At 47.8% G+C, this 22339-nt stretch overlaps 1 protein-coding gene across 2 annotated transcripts in view; it reads right to left on the bottom strand.

Annotated features, from left to right (window-relative positions):
- Positions 1 to 16866, bottom strand: part of LDLRAD3 (low density lipoprotein receptor class A domain containing 3) — a 237130-nt gene extending 220264 nt beyond the window's left edge. For both annotated transcript variants that reach the window (XR_004288960.1, XM_032356433.1), the window contains exon 1: positions 16762 to 16866. Coding sequence is in view for 1 of the 2 variants with exons in the window: in XM_032356433.1 (XP_032212324.1) it covers positions 16762 to 16807 (46 nt within the window). In the remaining variant the exon portion in view is untranslated. The remainder of the gene's footprint in view (positions 1 to 16761) is intronic.
- Positions 16867 to 22339: the final 5473 nt, after the last annotated feature.

The following is a 22339-nucleotide window of genomic DNA, read 5'->3' as shown; positions in this document are numbered from 1 at the left end:
CGTGGGAAGTGCTGATGAAGTCCCGGGCATTGGGCTATGAGGTACTTCTCACAGGGACGGCGCTGTCCACTCTCCCAAGAAGGCTCTGAGGGTGGCAGGGGTTCGAGCACATACTGCGGCACAGAGAGGCTCTGTAGCAGCCCAAGGTCAACAGCCAGTATCGGAACCCAGACCATTGGAGTCAAGAGCCTGCCTTCTGGGTCATCACACCCCCAAACCTCCATCAGCAGGGGGGCACCAGAAGGAGCCCTCTCAGTTCTGTGGGCTCAGCAGCCGTCCCAGAGTCAAGCACAGGCCTGCCTTCTAGTTGTCGTGCCAGAGAAACACCCCAACACTCAGAATCCATGTCAAAAGTTAACATTCTACTCTCTGGCAAAACTGGACCTTCTCAGCGAGCCCTAAAAGCTGGAGTTCTGGGAAACCAGGGAACCAGCTTTGCTGAAGGCCCTCAGGCTTCTTCATCGACATCCAAATGCTTCATCGACATCCAAATGGAGGTAGAGTGTGCAACCCCTTGCCCCTGCCCCCCACCCCCGCCCCTGGAATCAGGCCTGGCCACAGTCTGCCATACTCCCCTGGCTAGTCATCAGAGAAAAGAACATTAAAACCACAGCACGTTACCACTTGGTGCCCTTGGAAAACTAAGAACCCTAAATGCTAAATACTGGAAGAAATGTGTGAAAACAGATGCTCTCATAATCCACTAACAGGGGTAGAGGAAGGTAGGACCATTTCAAAGGGGGAGCTGGCAAGATCTTGTCAGGTTCCAAAGGCACAAACCCTTTGATCCAGCAGCTCTGCCTTGAGAAAATTGTGAAGTCCCGCCCTGGAGCACGGGATTGCCACAGCAGTGGGGCCAGGGGCGGTAAAAACCTGAAGGTCTTGTTAAGAGATGAATAAACAAAGTAGGGTATATTCCTACAGTGCAACACCTTACAGCAGTTAAAAACATGCAGCTGGACTGGGGCGTCTGGCTGACTCAGTGGGGAGAGCGTACGACTCTTGATCTCAGGGTCATGAGTTTCAGCCCCAGGTCGGGTGCAGAGTCTACTTAAAAAAATATACCCATACGTGACCACATAGAAGGACCCCCGACATTGTAAGAATACCAAAAAAAAAGTAAGTTGAAAAACACACACAGTGGTGTAGCATTATAGCCCTGCACATAGACACACATAAATATGGTAAGAGATTAAAACAGAAACAGAGGGGATCCTGGGTGGCTCAGTGGGTAACGCCTCTGCCTTCCGCTCAGGTCATGATCTCAGGGTCCTAGGATCGAGCCCCACATCGGGCTCTCTGCTCGGCAGGGAGCCTGTTTCCCCCTCTCTCTGCCTGCCCCTCTACTTGTGATCTCTGTCTCTGTCAAATAAATAAATAAAATCTTGGAAAAAAAAAAAAAAACCCACGTACAAAAAGGCTATACCTCAATGTGAGGACAGCAGTGACCTCTGGGCAAAAGACAAAGTCATGAGATGAGGCAAAGTCTTTGATCAGATCTGTATCTGCTTTTCTATTTAAAAAACAAAAAAAAACAAACAAAAAACAAAACAAAAACAAAAACCTGAATTAAAACAACAAATGTTAAAAATCTGAAAGATCGATGTGATAGGTACATCGGTATCTGTTACACTATTCTTAGGTTTTTTGTTTTTCATGATCTTTGAAAGATTCCAGAATGTAAAGTAAGCAAGTTATTTTAAAACACCCAGGTTACTCAGTCATCTAGGTTTAAGACCCACTCAAATGTAGGGGATGAGCACGAATAAATTGGAACGCCGTGCACGGAGTCCAACAAAATGCAAAGCAGAGGTCAATGCAAGGCTAGGGAAGCCGTTAGGAAGTGAGATTATGAAATATTACTCAACCTTTAACAAAGAAGGAAATCCTGCCACTTGCGACAACACAGATGGACCGTAAGGGGACTATGGTAAGTGAAATAAGTCAGACAAAGAAAAATACTGTATGTCGTCTGCCTTATATGAGGAATTAAAAAAAAGAAAGAAAGCCAAACTCATAGAAATAGACAATAGATTAGTGGTTGCCAAAGGCTAGGAGTGGGAGTGGCAAAATGGGGGGCAAATGTCAAAAGGTACAAACTTCCAGTTACAACAGTGACAGCTAACAACGCCGTACTGTATGTCTGAAAGGTGCTCAGAGAGTAGGTCTCAAAACTTCTCATCTCGAGGGCCGCCTGGGTGGCTCAGCTAGTTAAGCAGCTGCCTCCGGCTCAGGTCATGATCCCAGCGTCCTGGGATCGAGTCCCGCACTGGGCTCCTTGCTCAGCCGGGAGCCTGCTTCTCCCTCTGCCTCTGCCTACCACTCTGTCTGCTTGTGCTCACTCTCGCTCCTCTCTCTCTCTGACAAATAAATAAATAAAATCTTAAAAAAAAAAAAACAACTTCTCATCTCGAGAAAAGAGAATCTGTAACTCCAGGAGGTGATGGGTCCTAAGGGAACATACTGTAGTAATTGTTTTGCCATAGATCCACATATCCAGTTTTTAAAAAGTCAACTTAATTCTGTGGTTGGGGGTCAAATATGGGAGGACCGCTTTCTAGACACGGAGAGTCACTGGCAGGGTCCTGAGGGTGAAGAGGAAACTTTCTTTGAGAAAGTGTGCAAACACAGACACGGTCTAAGTCAATACTCGGACCAGACAGTAAACAAGGGCATACACTCCACACACAATGGCTGCATTTAGCTGTGGGGGAAGGAGTGAGCCACAAAACACCATCCCGTCAAGCTGGCCAGAATCACTTGTAAAAATCCAACAGGAGACAGGGATCGCCTGGGCACCAACACCATCTCCAAGAAAGTCAGAGCAAGGATTATTTGTTTCAGCTGACCCCACTGGCAAGGTGAAGGGAGTATTCCCCCTGGAAGGACCAGGGGACCTAGGGACAACCTCTGCAGAGCTCTCTTGCGCCGTGCCCGCTAGGGTCCACAAGCCAGACGAAGAAGAGCAGACTTCCAAATGAATCAAGAGGAGTTTTGTTGTTTCTACGATTCACTGTTTACTATGGAATGGTTTCAGCCTTACCCACCCCACCCCCACCATCAGTAACACTACTCTACCAGTTTGAATGGGGAAGGGTGCACAGTGGTTTCCTCTGCCCCCAACTCTTGTAAATCACAGCTGTGAAATGTACGAGGAGTGAATTCCTGGGAAGCAGCGGACTGAAGTGTTCGGTAGACTAGAAGGTCCAATGCCAGGCAACAGGCTGGTTGGCAACACCAATGCCCAGGTCAGGTCCCCAGGGACCTGAAAGAACCTACAGGGGAAGGCAGATTCCAGTGTCTCATCGCTGAAAACAAGGCTGCCACACACATCGCTGTAGCTTAATTTTTTTGTTTGTTTTCAAGCTTGGATTTATTTATTTGAGAGAGTGAGAGAGAGCGAGAGTGAGAGGGGAGAAGGTCAGAGGGAGAAGCAGACCCTCCATGGAGCTGGGAGCCCAACGCGGGACTTGATCCTGAGACTCAGGGATCATAACCGGAGCTGAAGGCAGTCGCTCAACCAACTGAGCCATCCAGGCGTCCCTGCAGCTTAATGTGTGTATGCGTCTCCAAACTATTTAATTAGGATAAAGTCCGAAAAGGGGAATCGTGGAATCAATGGGGGGAATGGTGTTTCTTGACTCTTCCTGAATGCTAACACCATCCACTTACAATGACATAGATGTGACCAGTATCTTACCTATGACAAGAAGCTTTTGAACACACGATTCTCAAGGCATCACAACCACTACATAAAATTGGATGGGGCAGGTAACGTCATTCCCTATGTACAGACAAGGGAATGAGCTGAGAGAGCCCACCGCAGACTTGGCTGGATTAGATAGTTTTATGGACAACATCAAAGAATATACCCATTCTGTGCCATCAGACCATTTGTTGCCCCCGATGAGTTTAACAAGGGAGAATGCTTATGCTATATTCACAAGTGAAAAGAGGAGGATATGAAAATACATATCCCGTGTTAACAGAAAAGAAGAAAAGAAACCCGTGTTAACAGTCTTTGGTTTAGAGCACCATAACTTGTGTTTTTCTCTCAATTCCTCTCCAAATTTTTATAATAAACCTGAATAACTATTGAAGTAAACAACATTTCGTGGACAATTGCAAAAGCAAAATGCTTTATGTGCAGTATCTCATTTAAACTATGTCCACACGGCAAGGACCATTACTATTCCTATTTACAGGTGAAGACATGGTGGGTCGATACAAGCTGAAGAAACCTGGCCAAGGTCAAGGCGGTGAGTGGGAAGTGAACCCAGGCTGACTCCCCTGAAAGCCCATGACCCCAGCATCACATCAGCCCCTTCCCAAACTTCAGTATGTGCATCAATCACCTGAGGGTCTTGTTTTTCTTTTCTTTAAGGGCAGAGGGGGGAGGGGGTCACGGAGAGAATCTTAAGCAGGCACCATGCCCAGTGCAGAACCTAATGCAGAGCTTAATGTCATGACCCTGAAATGACCACCTGAGCTGAAATCAAGAGTCCAACGCTAACCGACTGAGCCGCCCAGGTGCCCCTCATCTGAAGGTCCTGCTAAAGTACAGATTCAGATGATGCTGCCTTTGCTGGCCTGTAGACCACCCTTCGAGGAGCAAAGCTCTACGTGATAATCCTTACACTGTGAACTCAAAGGAGGAAATACACTCTCTTCAACCAGGAAAATGTCTGCTCATACTTTAAAAGCTATCAATGCTTATTAATCTATAAAAGCTACAAACACTTTCCTTCTCAAAAACTCTCTCAAAGCCTTCTTCTCCATCCCTATGGCAGGCCCAAAACTATCCCTGGAAATTCTCCTGCATAGACACCGACCCTGGGCAGCCACTGGTGTCAGACCCGCTCAGCCCAACGGGAAGCTTAATCAACTTTCTCATCTCATTAGCAGGGAGGATTTTCTTTCCCCAAAGCTTCCGTTAGAAAACATGTCCACGAGCCCAGGGAGCAGGTGTGCGGAGTAAAGGCTACTGGGAGTGTCCAGAGGAACATGACAGCCACCCCCATTCCAATCCCTGCTACAGACACCAGCACATTTTCGGTCTGCATTTCCCTCTTCTCATGGACGTTTTCTTGGAAACATTAAAACTATGTATTCTTTAAGTATTTTAACCTTCCAAAATTTGGCAAGCACTAGCTAATTTTATACTTGAAGAACCTTCCACAATTATGAATTAAAGCACCCTTTAATTATGTTCCTAATTCTTCATGTCTTTTTATATGGGATTATCAGATATTCATTGTTTAATGAACCTTGAGCTATGTGCAGTAACCCTGTTTATCTATCTTAATGCTATGAAATTACTTATCTAATGCCATAAAAGTAGCCCCTGCATTATGGATTTTATTTCCCTAACTTTTCATCCTATTTACATCTTGGGTTCTACTACGTCTCCTACAATGAAGAGATGGGTGATTTTTTTCCCAATAAGACTGTGTGACAGTTTGTTTTACACTGACTCTTATAATTGATATATTTCGGGCGCCTGGGTGGCTCAGTGGGTTAAGCCTCTGCCTTCGGCTCAGGTCATGGTCTCAGGGTCCTGGGATCAAGTCCTGCATGGGGCTCTCTGCTCAGCAGGGAACCTGCTCCCCCCTCCCCGCCTGCTGCTCTGCCTGCTTGTGATCTCTCTCTCTCTCTCTGTCAAATAAATAAATAAAATCTTTTTAAAAAAAATAATTGATGTATTTCTATCACTCTCCATTTTTCTCTAAGATCATATTTATTAATGCACTTCCTTTCTGGAATCATTTACGTGGCTTCGGTATTTCCTATGAAACTGGACCTGAAGATAACCTTAAGTGTCTTACTAGTTAATACTGTTAACACTGATATTTTACAATACACAACTGTTTTCACCTTCTCCTCTTGGAACTACTGCTGTTCATTAAGCGCCCCATGCAAACTCCCTTCAAATGGAATGAAGACACACAGCAGTTTCTACCAACCTGCCTGAAACCCTTTTACACGCCACATACTGGCCTCACAACGTGTGCCTAATTTATTCCGATTTTAAAATGCTGATCTCCGCTTTCCTCTCTGAGACCTCTTCCTCTTTGCCTTTTTTAAGTCATCGGTACCTATGGTAGAGATCTTTGCAGGTCTCTGAAAATGAGTGAGACCTTTCCAAAATCTGGAGGAGAGAGGATGTACCACCACCGTAGGACACCACATGCCTGACAAGGGAAAGAGAAGCCTCATTCTTCCTTCACCGGCTTCTCTTCTTCAAAATCACAGTCTCATGTCCTCCGTGTCACCTCCATTCCTTCTAGGAAACCTACGGGATATCCCACTGTGTGACTGACACTATGCCAAGCCCTGGCTCAGGGACCCGACCAGACCAAGGCAGCCGTCAAGGAACCTGCCTGACCCCATCCTGCCCTGTGGAACTTTAATCCCCAAAAATAGGAAGAGTTCTTTTTTCTCTTGAGGATTGTGGCTGACTCACATTTTATGAGTACCTTCAAAAGATCCTGAAACTCTCCCCTTGGTGTTGGGCAGTATTCCTTTTTCCAAATCTATACATTCTGACGTCTGGACATCTCGGACTCCTTGGTACGTTTATAATTCAAACACTGGGCATTGCTACGTTTTCGACATCTGTGATTTTTTCTTGTATTGTCCTTAACCACCTCCTTGGGGACCATAAATGACTTTGGGGCATGCTAAATCCCCACCCCACTGCATCACTTGGCCCATCCTAGGTCCTATCAGGATGCACAGTTTCTCTATAACACTTCCAAGGGTGGTTCTGTCTTTCACTGATACAGAATGTTCCTGACACAGGCCATGACTTCAACCTTGTCTCTTCTACAGCAGGTAGCCCCAGCTCTCCAGGCCTGCTTCCCCAGGCCCCGCCAGCGAGCTGGGCTCACATGCTACCACCATACTTTTCAGTCAAGCTCATGCTTATGTTTTCACGAAATCTGTTTCCGAAACCCTTTCTGCAGTTCTGTTCTGGTTTCTCTCAGCATCGACACTTTTTTACAGCATTGGGATTTTTTTCTGAGGAGACACCCTTCGCTGCTCGTCACCCTTCCATCATCCTCCAAACCCCCCATTTTATTTTTATAATAATAAACAAGTAGAGCGCCTGAGTGGCTCAGTCATTAAGCGTCTGCCTTCGGCTCAGGTCATGACCCCAGGGTCCTGGGGTCAAGCCCCATATTGGTCTCCCTGCTTAGCGGGAAGCCTGCTTCTTCTCCCTCTCTGTCTGCTTATGTTCCCTTTCCAGCTGTGTCTCCCTCTGTTAAATAATTAAATAAAATATTTTTTTAAAAAATTCTTTAAAAAAAGCTTTTTTTTTTTTTTTAACTTACATTTAGAACTTTCCAAACCAATTGAGAGGCTTTTTTTTTTTCCCCAACTGACCACGGAGCTACAAGTGTGACGAGGACTCCTTTTTCAGCCTCGTCCAATTAGTTTAATGACTCCCAGAGAACACTGCTCTGATTCAAGGCTGGGGCTGAAGGAAAAGTTCCAGGGCCGCCATCAAAGAGGACACACTTCTGATATCCTCGAAGCGAACCTCCCTGGGCCTTTTAATAACGAGCAGGGATTTTTAATGCACCAAAATTAAAACACTCTTTATGCTTTCATTTCTCTACGCCAACAGACACACAAGTGTCCCACGTGGAACACTGGCTCCTTGGGTTTGCAAGTCTCCTCAATCAAGTTATTCATAAAGTCGATGTCCCTCCAGCACCCAGTTCCCAAAGGCCTGTTCAGAGTAAGCGAAATGGCTGCCTTCCCTCTCCGTGGCCTCCCTCCAGGCCAGGGACAACCTCGTCTTCACACTGCGCTATTTGTCTGTCAAAAACCACAGCTGGATCTGAGCACCAGCCAATTCATCCAATTAACAGTCTCCTGATATCACAAGGACTCATGAAAAGGAGAGGACATGGGAGAGAGTTAGCAATCCTGAGGCTCGCTCTGCTCTGCGGAAAGCTGACAGGCCTGTGGCATTATCTTCTCACAAGGCACGACCCCACTGCCCACAGGAGCCCCTGGGTTTGAGGCAACGAGATGGGGAGAATTATTTTTTACTTTCTTTCCGGTGCAGTACATTAACATTTCACTTTCCACAATAAATAATACCAACGACAAGTTCAGAAAAAGTTCTCCCATATGTGAACCACACAAGCTTTAAGCTCAGGGTCAGAAAAAATAAGAAAAAACACTTCAGTTTTTCTTTTTTATAGGAGGCATTATAACCAGCACTTTCTTTTTGCCTGAAAAACCCATTTCTGGACTTTATGAACAGTGGGCCTTTCTCTCTGGCACCGAGCGGTATTTGAGGGAAGTACTGACCAAAAAAGAAATTGCTTCAGGTTGGCATTCCTACAGAGTATTTCCATCAACAGGGGAGAGAAAAGTCTCCATCAGTATTACATTCAAAGGCAAGCCTCCTGGTGTTGAGATAATTTGCTTGTCATTATTGCTCCTTTTAATAAAACAAGCCTCCACAAAGGCTGATTTAAATACCTAAAATGACACGTTCTCCATAGGGAGGAGTGGCAGAACATCAGTTTAAATCTGCCAAAGACAAGCCACTTGAATAAAATCAACTCAGGACCACTTAATTCCGACGGCTCTCTAACATCATTCTATCCAACATGATAAGCACAAGATCGTTACTGACATCCCGACCCCGTGACGAACGGAGCTGTCTAGCACAAGCTAGGGAGTACACTTGCTTCTTCTGGCATACTTGAACTTGAGTTGAGCGTCTACTCAACGCCAAAGCAGTAAAGCCCATGGTGAACAGCACAGTTTCAAGTTGTAGGGTCTTATGTGCCAATTCTGAAACCACCTCTTACTGGCTGTGGGCTCAGGAAACTTACTTAGCCTTCTAGTTTCATCTATAAAATGTCAGGGCATAGCACCTACGCGAATAAACTGCTTGAAAATGAAATAAGGTTCATGTGCCAAGGAAGCATTACATGAATTATGGTATATACAAATACCCAAAGATTTTTTTGTTTCCTTTTTTTAGAAAGATTTTATTTATTAATATTTGACAGAGAAAGACACAGTGAGAGAGGGAACACAAGCAGAGGAAGTGGGAGAGGGAGAAGCAGGCTTCCCTCAGAGCAGGGAGCCCGATGCAGAACTCAATTCCAAGGACCCTGGGATCATGACCTGAGCTGAAGACAGACGCTTAACAGCTGAGCCACCCAGGTGCCCCCAAGATGTTTCCAAAGATGCTTTTGAAAGATGGATAGATACATAAGAACTGAAATATGATCAGGAAGATGCATTCCTTTGGTACTGGAACACGTTTGAAATCAGGATGTGCCTAATTTATCTTTGATACTGAAACACTCCTGAAATCAAGATGCACTCAACAGCCAGCAGCACCTGGTGACGGCACAGGACAGACAGGCGCTGTGATTCATCGGTCCTGGTGGTACCTGGGAAACTTGGTCACTTGCTGACTCCCATCCAGTTCTGTGCATGGACACTACAGCAGGGGCGGGGTCCACCTGCTATTCAGAACGTCTCTCAACAGATTACCTAACATTCTGCATTGAAATGAGAAATGATCATGTACACCAAAAGGCAAGGAAACAGTGTAAATTCGGTGATAGGGCAGCAAGTATCTGTCATTGGAAAAATGAGTGCCATTCCATAATTTTTTGCAAAGCAAGAGCCAAGAACTTAAGAGAGAGGGGCACCTGGGTGGCTCCGTTGGTTGAGCATCCACCTCTTGATTTCAGCTCAGGTTGTGATCTCAGGTCATGAGATCCAGCTCCATATCCTGCTCTGTGCTCAGCAGGGAGCCTGCTTGAGATTCCCTCCTTCTCCCTCTGCCCCTCCCATTTGTACAGGTGCGCACGTGCTCTCTCTCTTGCACGCCCTCTCTCTCTCTCCCTCTCTCAAATAAACAAATCTTTAAAAAATAAATAAATAAAGCACATAACAGAGGAAAACACAAGAGCTGAAGCCACACTTGCGGAGAGGACATGGCAAATGCTGGGGAATAACCCAACTGTCCCAATGGTGGGGGGGAGGCATATGTAACCAATTCACCAGCTAAAGCAGAAGTAACAAACTAGGTGTTGAAGTATTTAGATGAAAAAGACATAAAATGAAAGGACAAGTCAAAAGGCTACAACTACAGACATGTATGAGCTCATTAAACTCTGTGTGTGTGTGTGTGTGTGTGTGTGTGTATATCAATCCCTATTAGGGCTAAAATGATATATACCAGTTAACAGTAATTTAGAAAAGGAGAGAGAGGGCGCCTGGGTGGCTCAGTGGGTTAAGCCTCTGCCTTCGGCTCGGGTCATGATCTCAGGGTCCTGGGATCAAGTCCCGCGTCGGGTCAAGTCCCGCGTCGGGCTCTCTGCTCAGCAGGGAGCCTGCTTCCTCCTCTCTCTCTCTCTGCCTGCCTCTCTGCCTACTTGTGATCTCTCTCTGTCAAATAAATAAATAAAATCTTTTTTAAAAAATTACCTAGAAAAGGAGAGAAAAATGCAAATGAAAGACAAAATGTTGTATTGTAATGATCCTGTTTTGTTTGAATTTTTATAATGAGCAGGTATCTGATGTTATTATTTGTGTAATATTTTCAATTCAAGAAGATTACAAGAAAATAATGTTGGTGCAGCCTCAGCACCCTGCCACAGACAGAGTAAACCTTCAACGAGCGGCAATCCTTGCTATACACCCAGATACCACAAAAGACAAAAGAAAGAGCACATCTCTGCAGAAAGATAAAGAAGGGGCTTGCTCACAAGCCACAGAAGACATGTCTTCTTCAAATCCCAGAAGCCAAGAGCTACAAGAGTCTTAGAACACCCACACGTGTGTCCAATATTCCAATTGGACAGCTAAAGAGGCACATCCGAGTCATGTTGAAGAAGGACCCCTCCATTAACTCTCCCCAAAGGCGCTATCCCGTGCTCCCAGGCTCTGTAACGTCCCCGCAGCTCTGTTCCCATCACGGTCAGGGATGCATCAGTACACCCCACATTCAGGAATGCCTTCGAGATACTGCTTGCGGAGAAGTGCCTTCTAGGGTAAGGAAAGAAGGTAAACAATTCCGTGTCCCTCATCGGGTCCTCTAGTGCTTCAAGGGCATAGGACACATGGGACACAGCTTCACGCCCTTGGAGCACGGCGCAGTGCCTGGACAGGCCCAAGCTGGTAAACTGTGCTGTGGAGGAGACCAAGTAAGCGTCCAGAAGAATTTTCTAGTTGATCCAAAGACAAAAGGGAAGGCGCACCTGGCGATGTTGGGAAGCTAGAGCTCCTCCTCGCTAGAAGGGCTCTCGGAAGAGGGTGGGATTGGTGGCACAGGTGCCTGACCCGAGGTCACGCGTACTTGTCCCCTTCCAGCCCGGTGTCCCTCATCGTGGTGCCTCCTTTCTTCCTGCACAAAAGACAGCAGACAATGCCCGCTGCTGGTCTGAAGAGAGGAGGAAGGAAAACACTCGAGGGAGGCTGGGTGCTGAACAAAGAGAAATGACAGCTGGAAGGCGAAGTGTCTTAAAGGAATCCGAGTGTTCTAAAGCGACACGGCCCCTAACTCTAAAAAGACTTCAGAGAACAAAGTCCAAGATGAAAATTTTTCCCCCAAACCGACTTGCCCCTGGTGCCGATGATTTTCCCCGCCACCTGCAGAACCGACTCCAGTTGTAAAGCCCTTTGATGGGAAGGGAGAAGGAATGGCAGGGAGGGGAAGGGGCACGGAGAGGAACAATACCTGCTCTGTAGACGGAGGAAGGGGGACTTCCAGGGTTAGGATTTCAACACAGCTCCCGAGGCAGACTTCCAGGCAGGGCGAGCCTCCCAGTTCCTCAGGGAACCAGGTGGCTTCGGGTGTCAGCCAGCTGTCACCTTCCTCGGTGAGTCTCTCCCAAGAGAACCGAATCTACACTCTAAAATTCCAGAAGTTTTCACTGTGATACAGGGGGAAAGTGAAAGGAAAACGGGGTAGTGCTGGGCATGTCTAATCACGACGGTACTTTCCCATTGAATTTGTGGGGCACTGGATAACAGAAAGCAGAAACCAGATGACTAAAAGACCCCCTTGGAAGGGGAAGGCCACCCTGACCCACTGCATCTAGGAGGCATTTCTAGGATGAGCAGTCACAATGCCCAAGATGCACGGTGAGGGGGCTTGCTCACACTGGACCGGGGGTTCTCCACCAGGGGTGACTCTGCCTCCAGAAGGCATCTGGTAACATGTGAGGATATGTTGGGTCATCCCAACTGCAGGAGGCGAGGAGGAGGAGGAAGCTGCTCCTGCCATCTAGAACCAGTGATGCTACTAAATATTTTAGAATATTCTAGAATACTCTAGAATGGCAGGGCAAAATGCAGCACAGAGGCTGGGAAACCCTGCACTAGACCAACCCCACCCCCACAACCATGTCCAGAAACTCTGACAACCTGGCCTGAAATAAACATCTGCCATCCCTCTGACCAAGCAATCACCCTGTCACAGAAGTCCACTTATTCCGCTAAGCAATATTCAACATCAAGCAAATGATGGGAAAAGCAAATGTCCCATCGTCAAAGTACCTGGCTGCTCTTCCACCAAACATTTTTAAGGGCACTCCTCAGCATCCAAAAGAGTAGAATCTTCTACAACCATTACGGAGAAAGAAAGGCTCCTTTACACACACACACACACACACACACGAGCGACTGTCTTAAAAATCTCCTTGGCAATCAGGTAGAGATCCTGGCAAAAACAAACAAACAAAAAACAGAGTTCGGATGGCCCAAGCATTTCTAAAATATTCTAAAGAGAGAGAGAAAGAGGAAAAGAGAACAAACAAAACTCCACAACCAAAAATCACTCCCAGGGGATCTAAAAAACAAAATTTGTCCCCGGGGATTCTCTCATCACTAAGAATCATTCCATCGGTCTATGGCATATGGTATCTTTCATTCCCTTAACTGTAAAATAAAACAAATATCTAAGAAAAGGGGAAGGGGCGCCTGGGTGGCTCCATTGGTTAGGTGTCCAATGCTTGATCTCAGCTCAGGTCTTGATCTCAGCTCAGGTCTCAATCTCAGGGTTGTGAGTGTGAGCCCCAAGTTTGGCTCCACACTGGACGTGGAGCCTACTAAGAAAGAAAGGAAGAAAGACAGAAAGAAAGAAAGAAAGAAAGAAAAGAAAGGAAGGAATATATCCATAGAGATCTCAATGAATGAAAGCAACCCCCCAGGTGACTACAATTTGGGGCAAGATATCCAACCGTGGCCCGTGGTATCTTCCCGCCAAGCATATGAATCCAGGAGAAAGACCCACGCTATTTTGAAAAGTTCCATCTTTCCCCAAGAACTGAGATTTGTTTCATGTTATTTCCCATGAACACCAACTGCTTAAGTTCACTGCAGTGACCACAAAGTGAACAGATTGAGGGAGGAGGGGTGTTAATGGAAACAATCTCATTGACTGCTAAATTCACAAAAGCAAGTGGGAGGAAAGGCTCAAAGACTTCCTGCACGATTCCTGCAAACAAGAAGCCAGAGTCAGTATCTGAGCTTCAGGCCTTAACTCTGGCATCCTGGGTCTGCAGGATCTCTCGAGAGCCATAAAATGACTTCCTGCCACATAGTATCATTGGAAAACCTCAACGAGACCATGCCTTTAAAGTGGCAGGCAAAGCATCTCACACATACATGTGCCATAAATATTGGGTCCCCTTTGCTCCTTGTGTCCATGCAGAGGCAAGGCTATAGAGATCAACTCTTTGACAGGAGATTATCTGACTACCAACTGTCCTAAGGTTCCATGATGGTGAGATACAAGCCCACTTTCAAGTTACCCTGGGGACTTTGGTTTAAAAAAAAAAAAGGTGTCTACGTCAGTCTTGGAGGCCCGGAACTGACCACCCCTCCCGGCTCCTCTCCGACTCCTATCAAGGTCAGAGGCCTAAGTGGGCTGTCAGATAAAAACACCTCACAGGCCAGGAGGGAGCCTTTGTCCCATCTCTTTGAAGATGAAAAGCAACAAGGTGTGTTTATTTGTACTTGGGTGCACAGCGCCGGGTCTCCTCTTCCCGGGCTGGCCTGCCAGGCTCCTCAGCTAGTTAAAAAAAAAAAAAAAAAAAACCCAACCGCTCAAGCCATTGAGTAGATCTTTCCAGGAGAAAAGGTCAGTACTCACACTCCTGGGAGTACACATGGGGGAAAACCAAGCGTGTTCACTGACAGAAAGAGAATGTCAGGGAGTGGAAGCAAAGGTCAGGCCGGGAGGAGGTGAGGCTGATCGCCTGTGGGGCATGGCCTCCGTCAGACACGTCTCGCCATCTGTGCACTTAAACCCAGCAAGTCCACTGCGTGAAGAAAACCTAGACATTGGATGGGCCAAGTCTTTCCCACAGGATACATTAAAAATAACAACAGCTAAAAATCGATCCTTCACTTCCCTGACATAAATGAAGGAAGAGAAAGAAAACCATGGCGGTGTCTGAGAAGGTTCCTGAATAATAAAGGCCTCCAAATTGCTCTTGAGATGTCTGTGGCCTCCCAGCCCTGCAAAGACCCAGAACTCAGAGTAGGGCTCAACTCGGACCCCAGTTTTCTCCACACACTCTCGAAGTGGAGACAGCAGTCTGATGTACTGGCTTTTATAATCTCGCTTGTCGGTTCAACTCCCCAGAAGAAGATGAAGAAGCTGAATGTGGAATAGAAGGGTCGAGTCTCTGGTCCCACTAGGGGCCCCAAATTGAACCACACAGGCTTCTCTCTGGGCTGGGAGGCCAGGAGCACCCAGTGGCATCAAGAAAAATGAACAGACCTGTTTCTGATAACACTGTGGGTCAATGCGGAATTCACGCCAAAAGGATGCTGCTTCATGTAACGTGAAAAATGTACACTCCCCTAACCTGCCTAGAAGTTTCTAAACCAGCAACTGTAAAGGCGATCTAAAATCCCACAGGTGCAATGACCACAGAGGATGGAAAACCACCACCAGGGACAGTCGGGCAGTTCCATGACCCCTACTCTCTCCCTCCCCACTCTCCCTGTTTATTGTAGCTCTATTTTAAACATACACACATATTAAATAACCAGCATTGACCAAAGAAGGACAAAATTAACTTTACAGCTATTTTTACAGACACAGAGACTCCACCAAAGCAAACCAGTACCAACTGGGAAATGCAAAAAATAAGTTTCCACTGAGCCACAGGCAACTCTGGGACACTACAAGAGCCAGCTTCCAGACTGTCCTACTGGGGTGTCCTCATGGGACCTATCACGGCTCTGTACATGGAGAGCATGAATTCGGGCAGGTCTTCCTATCTGAGATGCCCAGAAAGCTGCCTGTTCTAACCGCCCCCTCATAACCATTCACATCTACCTGTAGCTGCCAATGACCCCTTGGACACCCTTCCCAGTGTGGCCTGATAGTTCAGGAGAAGCAGGGCCCTCTCCCCCAGACTGGCTGAAAACCCACAGCAGCCACCACCACTCCACCGTCACTGGAAGGCACAGCAAACCTACATCAAAATGGGGTCTCTACGAGCAGGGATGATGTCATAGGTCGGAGAGGTGAAAAAGGCTGGCCAGTAGATTCTGAGCATGGTTAAGACCAGGGATTTCAAGGAAGGTGGGTGAATTCTCTTTCCAAACGTACATGGGGTGGGGGGGCTCAGAATGAATTAAGCCTCAACTTCCCAATCAAACACAGCACCACCAACACCTCCACACCAAACAGCTACAAGGATTTGGGGAAAGCAGGCATAAATTAGATAGGTGAATAGCAAAAGCTTCTGCTGAAGAAAGTTCCTCGGGCCCTGTCACCCACTTTCTGGGCATCAGCTGCCCAGAAATAAACGTCAGGGGGCGGGCTGAGCTGAGGAGGGCAGCTGACAGCTGTGGCCAGCGGGCCGGAGGCAGAGGAGGAATGGCTCCTTGTCTGGAATTCAGAGCGTGCCCACATCAGCAGAAAAGTTCCATGGGACAGCACGCTGCCAGGAAGGCAAAGAGGCTTGCTGCCTCCCAGGACCTCAGGATGCACCACCACAGTGATGCCAGGTTCCAAGGGCTGTCAGATGAAGCCCGGGTGCACTCCCACGGGCACCTCGCCAGGCAGGGCGCCCGCCGAGGGACCAGTCAGGGTGGTCAGATGACAAATAAACGTCCTGCTCCCAGGATCAATGGGAAAGATTAAAAATTCCCAGGTCCAGCCCTGCTCCATCTTTCTTTCCCCGAGCCAAACACAGTCCCGGGAGGGAGTGGAAAGAAGCGGGGATGCTACCCGCCCGACGTCCAAGGAGGAAGCTGAGGCACAAGGGTGCACTCGAGAGATGCGGGAGGGGCCTGGGGAGGCTCGCAGAGCGCAGAGCCCCGGGAGTCTGGGGAGAGGGGATCAAGAAAGAGTTTCCTCCCCCAGCCCCCGGCCCCTCCTCCTTCCCGAACACACACAACACACTCACGCACGCACGCACACACACACACACACACACACACACTCTGGAGCTACGCCCAATCGGGGCAGCAGCCGGGCTCCCGGGAGCCGGGCTGCACACAAAGCCCCGCCCGCGCACACAGCACTCGGCACCAGCCGGCCCGCACGCCCACACAATAGGACGGCGCGCACCCCGCCGCGGCCCCTCGCCCGGGTCCCGGCCAGCCCGGCGCCGGGGGCCGCCCTCCATGCAAGCCCGCTGGGGAGACGCAGCCCGGGCGCGAGGAGGGCGAGCGATGGCCGCCCCGCCCCGCGCCCCGCGCCCCGCGCCCAGCGCCCCGCAGGAAGTTCGCCGACGCCCTCCGACTCACCCGCGGCGCTGCTCAGCAGCAGGCACAGCGGCCCCAGCAGCCACATGGCGCGGCCGCCGCTCCCGCTGCCCGGCGCCGTCGCTGCCCCCGCGGCCGCGGCGCTGACCCCGCCCCTCGCCGCGCCGGCCCCGCCCCCCCTCGCTGTCCCTCCGCCCGCGCGCCCCGCCCGCCCCGGCCCGGCCCGGCAGCCGGCCGCTCTCCGCTGAGTTTGGCCAGCGCCCGGTGGCGTGCCGCCGCCCGCGCCCCGTCCCGCGCGCCCGGCCGGAGGGGGCCGCCGAACCCCCGCTCCCCTCGGCCTCTCCGCCTCCCGCCTGGGCTGCGAGGATCTCCCAACAGCCCGGACTCTGTTCTCTGCCTCCTCTCTCCTCTCTCTTCCCTCTGTTCCCTGAGCTCCTCCATCCTCGACGAGGCGGCGCTCACCCCCTCCCCCAGACCCAAGCTGGAGTTCTTTACTCAACTACAAAATTAGTTTACTCCAGGGAGGGACGGAAAAGGTTTGGAAGAAAGAGCCAAATATTACGAGAAACTATGCATTTTTATTTTTAGTAGCAAGAGTGGAATACGGGGACCAGGGCTTCTCAAACTTTACTCTGCGTTTGACACACTTGGGTTAGTTAAAACGTGGACTCTGCGTAGGTCTGGGGTGGGGCCTGAGATTCTGCTTTTCCGAACAGACCAGCGTCTAGGTGGTTTCGAGACAGCCCTCTGAGAACCACACGTGGTGGAGGGAAGCTAGCACCCTTAAGAGAGTTATTTCATCTGGATCTTGAATGCCTATACCCGTGAAACATTTGGGCCCCAGTTCGTGGAAAAGAAAAAATGTAAAGGCATGCGCCCAGATGCAAAACAACAGCTGCTCGAATGCAGTTGGAGCTCCAAGAAGCATTAGTGAAAACTGCCAAAGGATTTAGATGGTGGAAGAATGCAGTGACACTTTTGTGCCCAACTCTCCACCCCCTCCCCCTCCCCAAATGTGTAAAGTTGTGTAACTTGGCACAATCGATATGCAGAGGAGCCCTGCTGCCCCCAAAAGTCCACCCACCCCACCCCCCAAAAAGAGGAAAAAAACTAATACGATTGCCAAAAACTGGAAATAATTCATGTGTCCATCCACCGGTGAATGGATAAACAAATTTTATTATATCGTTTAATGGAACAACATGAGCAAATGTCAAAAGCACGCTAAAAGAAAGAAGCCAGCTCCAAAGGGTATATATTCTGTATAATTCCATTCATAAGACCTGGGAGGAGGAGGGATGCTAAACTGGAGAGACTAAATTAAAAGGAACTTTATACATTTGTCAAAACCTATGAAACTGCATTCCTAAAAGCCACACCTAAGATGGGCGAGTTCTACTGTGTATAAGTCCTACCTGTTTGCAGGAGTCCAGAGGGTGTGGGTGCTGGGATGACAAGTCAGGGAGATTGTAGCCAGGAATCCCACATCACATTGGGGCTGCACTGGAGGCCAGCTGGAAGTTGGCTGAGATTCAGTGACTTTTTAATTGTCAGCTCTCATCTGGAAATATGACAGCTAAAGTGGTTCAGGTCAAAATTTAAAAATACCAATGACAGGGGCGGCTGGGTGGCTCAGCGGGTTGAAGCCTCTGCCTTTGGCTCAGGTCATGATCTCAGGGTCCTGGGATCAGGCTCTCTGCTCAGCGGGAAGCCTGCTTCCTCCTCTCTCTCTGCCTGCCTCTCTGCCTACTCTTTCTGTCAAATAAAATCTTTAAAAAAAAAATACCAATGACAGTTCAAAGTAATGAGAAAATGTGATCAGATGTAGAAAAGTTGAGCATACGCCATGCTACAAAGTAGTTTGTCTAGTATGGAAAATACAAATAAATTCCCCAAAACACTTAGCATTCAGGGATTATATCCTGGAATCCATGAACAGTAGGGACTATCCCGTGGACTTCAGGGAGTTTTAAAGTTCCTAAAATTGTGTGCAAGACTTCAGGTATAAGTGGGTATGTGCATTTTTTTTTTTCCAGGAAGCCCCTAGCCTTTGCTAGCGATACCCAAGAAGGCAAGTAATTTCTCTGTCCGCTGTTCATTTTCCTTCAACCATTAGGAATATAGGACAATGGATCTGACCCACTGCCACAGTTCTTGCTTCCTTGGATCCTTTTGGGCACATGAACTTCAACTTTAGGAATGATTTCGTGTACTTGGCTTACTCTCCACGTGTCTTTCTCTCCTCTCCCTCACACACACTTCTTTTAAATGTACTAATGTCCTTGAAATGATTTGAACAAATGCAAAACTCTCTTTAAGTTCCATTGTGTTCATACTGAATCAGTCCTAACCCCCTCACCATATACACCGGGCACAAAGTAAAATGACTCTTTCCACTTCATTACTCTCCTTTTTCCCAGTTCTTTAGAATCTCGTCAAATACATAGAGCATTCGGTTTCTGGAAAACATGATAGGTTCTAATGCTAATTGTTCAGGTCACAGAGGGCCAGCTGCAAGTCTTTTTCACAGTTGGTTTAATAAAAATCAAACCAGATTGCGTTTGTTACTTATTTACCAAGTGGCACACTCTGTCCTTGGACGTGTGCTTTCAACATGGCTTCCCTTTGCTGACGGAAGGACAAAGGGATTTGGTTCCTCTGTGGTCACCGGTATAACACTCTCCAGCTCCCTACATTTTCCCATCACTCCACACGGCAGTCCTGGCCACATCACCGGTAAAACGCACAAGCTAGGCCTGAGCCCCGGTGTCTGGCATGGGCTCCAGGGCTCTTTCCACTTGTCCCACACTAACTCTGTGACCTTGAGCAGGTTATTAGCCCCTTGGAGCTTCCATTTGCTTGTGGGTAAAACAGGCACAACATGAACACTTGGATCTTAGGGCTGCTTTCAAGATGAAATGAGATCATGTATGTCAACTCTTCGGCACATACCTTGCACACAGTAATGGCTCAAGAAAACGTAGCTTAAGAGTTGCTTAAGAAAGGGTTGTGGTTGTGGTTCATATTACAACATAGCGGCTGTGGTGGACAGTCTTCAAGATGGCTCTCAAAGATCCTTGCTTTCTGGTATCCACGCACTTACACAGTTTCCTCCCCCAAAGAATGGCCTCTGCAACCAATGGATATTGTGGAGGTGTCGCTGGGTAACTTCTAAGGCTGGGTCACAGTGGTTGAAGCAACTTCTTCCTTGGGTCTTAGATGCCTGGCTCTGGAAGGCAGCCTTCATGTGGGGAGAACACTGGAGCAGCCCAGTGGAAAGGACCACATAAGGAGGAGCTGAGCTTCCTGCCAACTTGCCGGCCATTGGAATGAGCCATTTTGGAATGTTTCAAGTCTCTAGTGCCAACCGAGCTTTCAGAGGAAAGAAGCCTTCAGGAGATATCCTGAGGTGCAGCCTGCCAGCCACTCCCAAACTCCTGATCCAGGGAACCCAACAGAGATCATAAATGTGTTTGTGGCTTTAAGCTACTTTCAGGATAATTCACTATGTGGCAATAGATAACTAGTACATTTGCCTTGAAGAGCATCCATAGGATTGACTTCATGGTTCTACAGGATGTTTTACACGAACACATACATGGGAAGTGCTTAGAATGTTGCCTAGTACATTGTAAGCACTCAATACATGTTAGTTTGGTTGTTACCATGGTTTGTTTTTCTATTATTGTCATCATCACTACCTTTCTTCCAAAGCTTCTAAGATTCAGGCCTTTCAACTTTCCAAAGGACCATTTCAAACTGGAAGAAGAGTTGGAAACTTCTAGAGGCGTGAAGAGACAGAACCACTGAAAGAACTGAGGAAAAACCATATTTACAAAAATTTTACTGCAAACAAGGAGGTATATTGCTTCATTAGCTTTGTAAAAATCAGGCATAGAGAAACAGAAGAAATTCTACCCCAGACTCCCCTCTGTGGAGCACGGTTTCACAGGGTCTTCATGTTTCTGGCTCTGTGCTGCCTCTTTCCTTCATGCTATTTCCATTCTTCTCTCTTGCGTGTGAAGAACACAGAAATTCACTTGAAGGTGGACCCATGAAAGGCTTGTTGCACTCCAGACAGATGGGGGTGGGGAGGAACTTCCCACTGAGGGACTACGTGGTGGAAGAAGACACTATTTCTCTTCTGCAAAACACCACACACACACACACACACACACACACACACACACACACACACAGGACCTCCAACATATAATCAGGAGACCACAGGGTCAAGTGACTGAGACAGGGTCAAGACTTCAAGATGGTTAGATATACCTAAACTCCTAAACTCCTAGGTCCCACTGCTTACTAGCTCTGTGAGGCTGAGAAAGTCACTCTGAGCCTCAGTTTCCCGTGAAATGGGCATAAGAGTTGTACCTGCCTCCTAGAGTCGTTGTATAAAGCAAGAGGATCCTTACTCCTTTCCACAGTTATCTGACAAACATGTATGGAGAACTGCTTTAGGCTCTGGATTGCTGCAGTGGGCAAAGCCTTGTCCCCATCTTCATGGAGTTCATACTCTAACTGGGGAGGCAGATACATATCAAACGGAGCTATGAGCATGTAGTATAACCTCTGGTATCATAAGGGCTGTGGGAAGCATATGCCAGAGCTCCTGGCCCAGAGCTCCCATTTCTTCATCTCTTCTGACTTAGGACCTACCCGTGAGGGGGAAGGAAAACCAGGAAATGTGAGAGTGACAGCTGCTGCCATCTGTGGTAGGAAACCTCTCAGATGACCCCAACAACCTCCCCTCCTCAGATTCACACTCCTGTGTCATCCCCTCCTTTGGGTGCTATTGGACCTACTGACTCAGTTCTAACAAATAGAATACTGCCCAAAGTATAGGATGTTATTTCTAAAATTAGAACACTTGGGGTCCTATTCTCCACCCCTACCTTCTGTCTGTCTGTCTGTCTCACTCTCTCTCTCTCTTGCTTACCAGCTGCCTTTTGGTGAACTGCTTTCTGGAAAGGTTCAAGTGGTCAAGAACTGTAAAGACCATCAGCCAACAGCCAGTGAGGAATTATGGCCCTGAATCCATCAGTCCAGAAAGAACAAAACCTTGCCAATAATTACGTGAGGGAGTGTAAGAGCAGATCTTCCCCTAGTCAAGCCTTCAGATGAGACCACAGCTCTGGCTGACAGCTCGACCGCCGTAAACACTTAACATCCCTGCATCTTGCGTTGGCCTGCGGAAGGCAGTGTGAGAGAACCACCACTGGTCCAGGGTCTGCTTCCGACATCATCCACGCATGATCACATTTACATCCACGACAACCTCCGAGTTAGAGATTACCATCCTCTTTGCACAGATGGGGAATCTGAGGCCCAGAAAATTCAAGTCACTGGCCCAAAATAACCCAGGGAAAACGCGAATTCAGAGCCAGATCCTTTGGATTCCAAAGAATTTCTACAACACCTCATTGAATCTTACTACCTTCTGTAACAACACCACCAACAAAAAATCTCCAATTCATAAAACTCAGAATGTGTTTGCAACTTGACAGATACTGCATTCAGTGGGTTTAGGGCTAGAGAGGTAAAGATGCTCACTACATCAAAAAGAATTTGATTTATTTTGTAACACAGTTCAATGCCTAGAAAACTTTTCTGA

This window comes from Mustela erminea, chromosome 9 (assembly GCF_009829155.1).
Source record: "Mustela erminea isolate mMusErm1 chromosome 9, mMusErm1.Pri, whole genome shotgun sequence".
NCBI lineage: Eukaryota > Metazoa > Chordata > Mammalia > Carnivora > Mustelidae > Mustela > Mustela erminea.
Note: the sequence above shows the minus strand (reverse complement) of the source record. Positions and strands in the feature narration are given on the sequence as shown.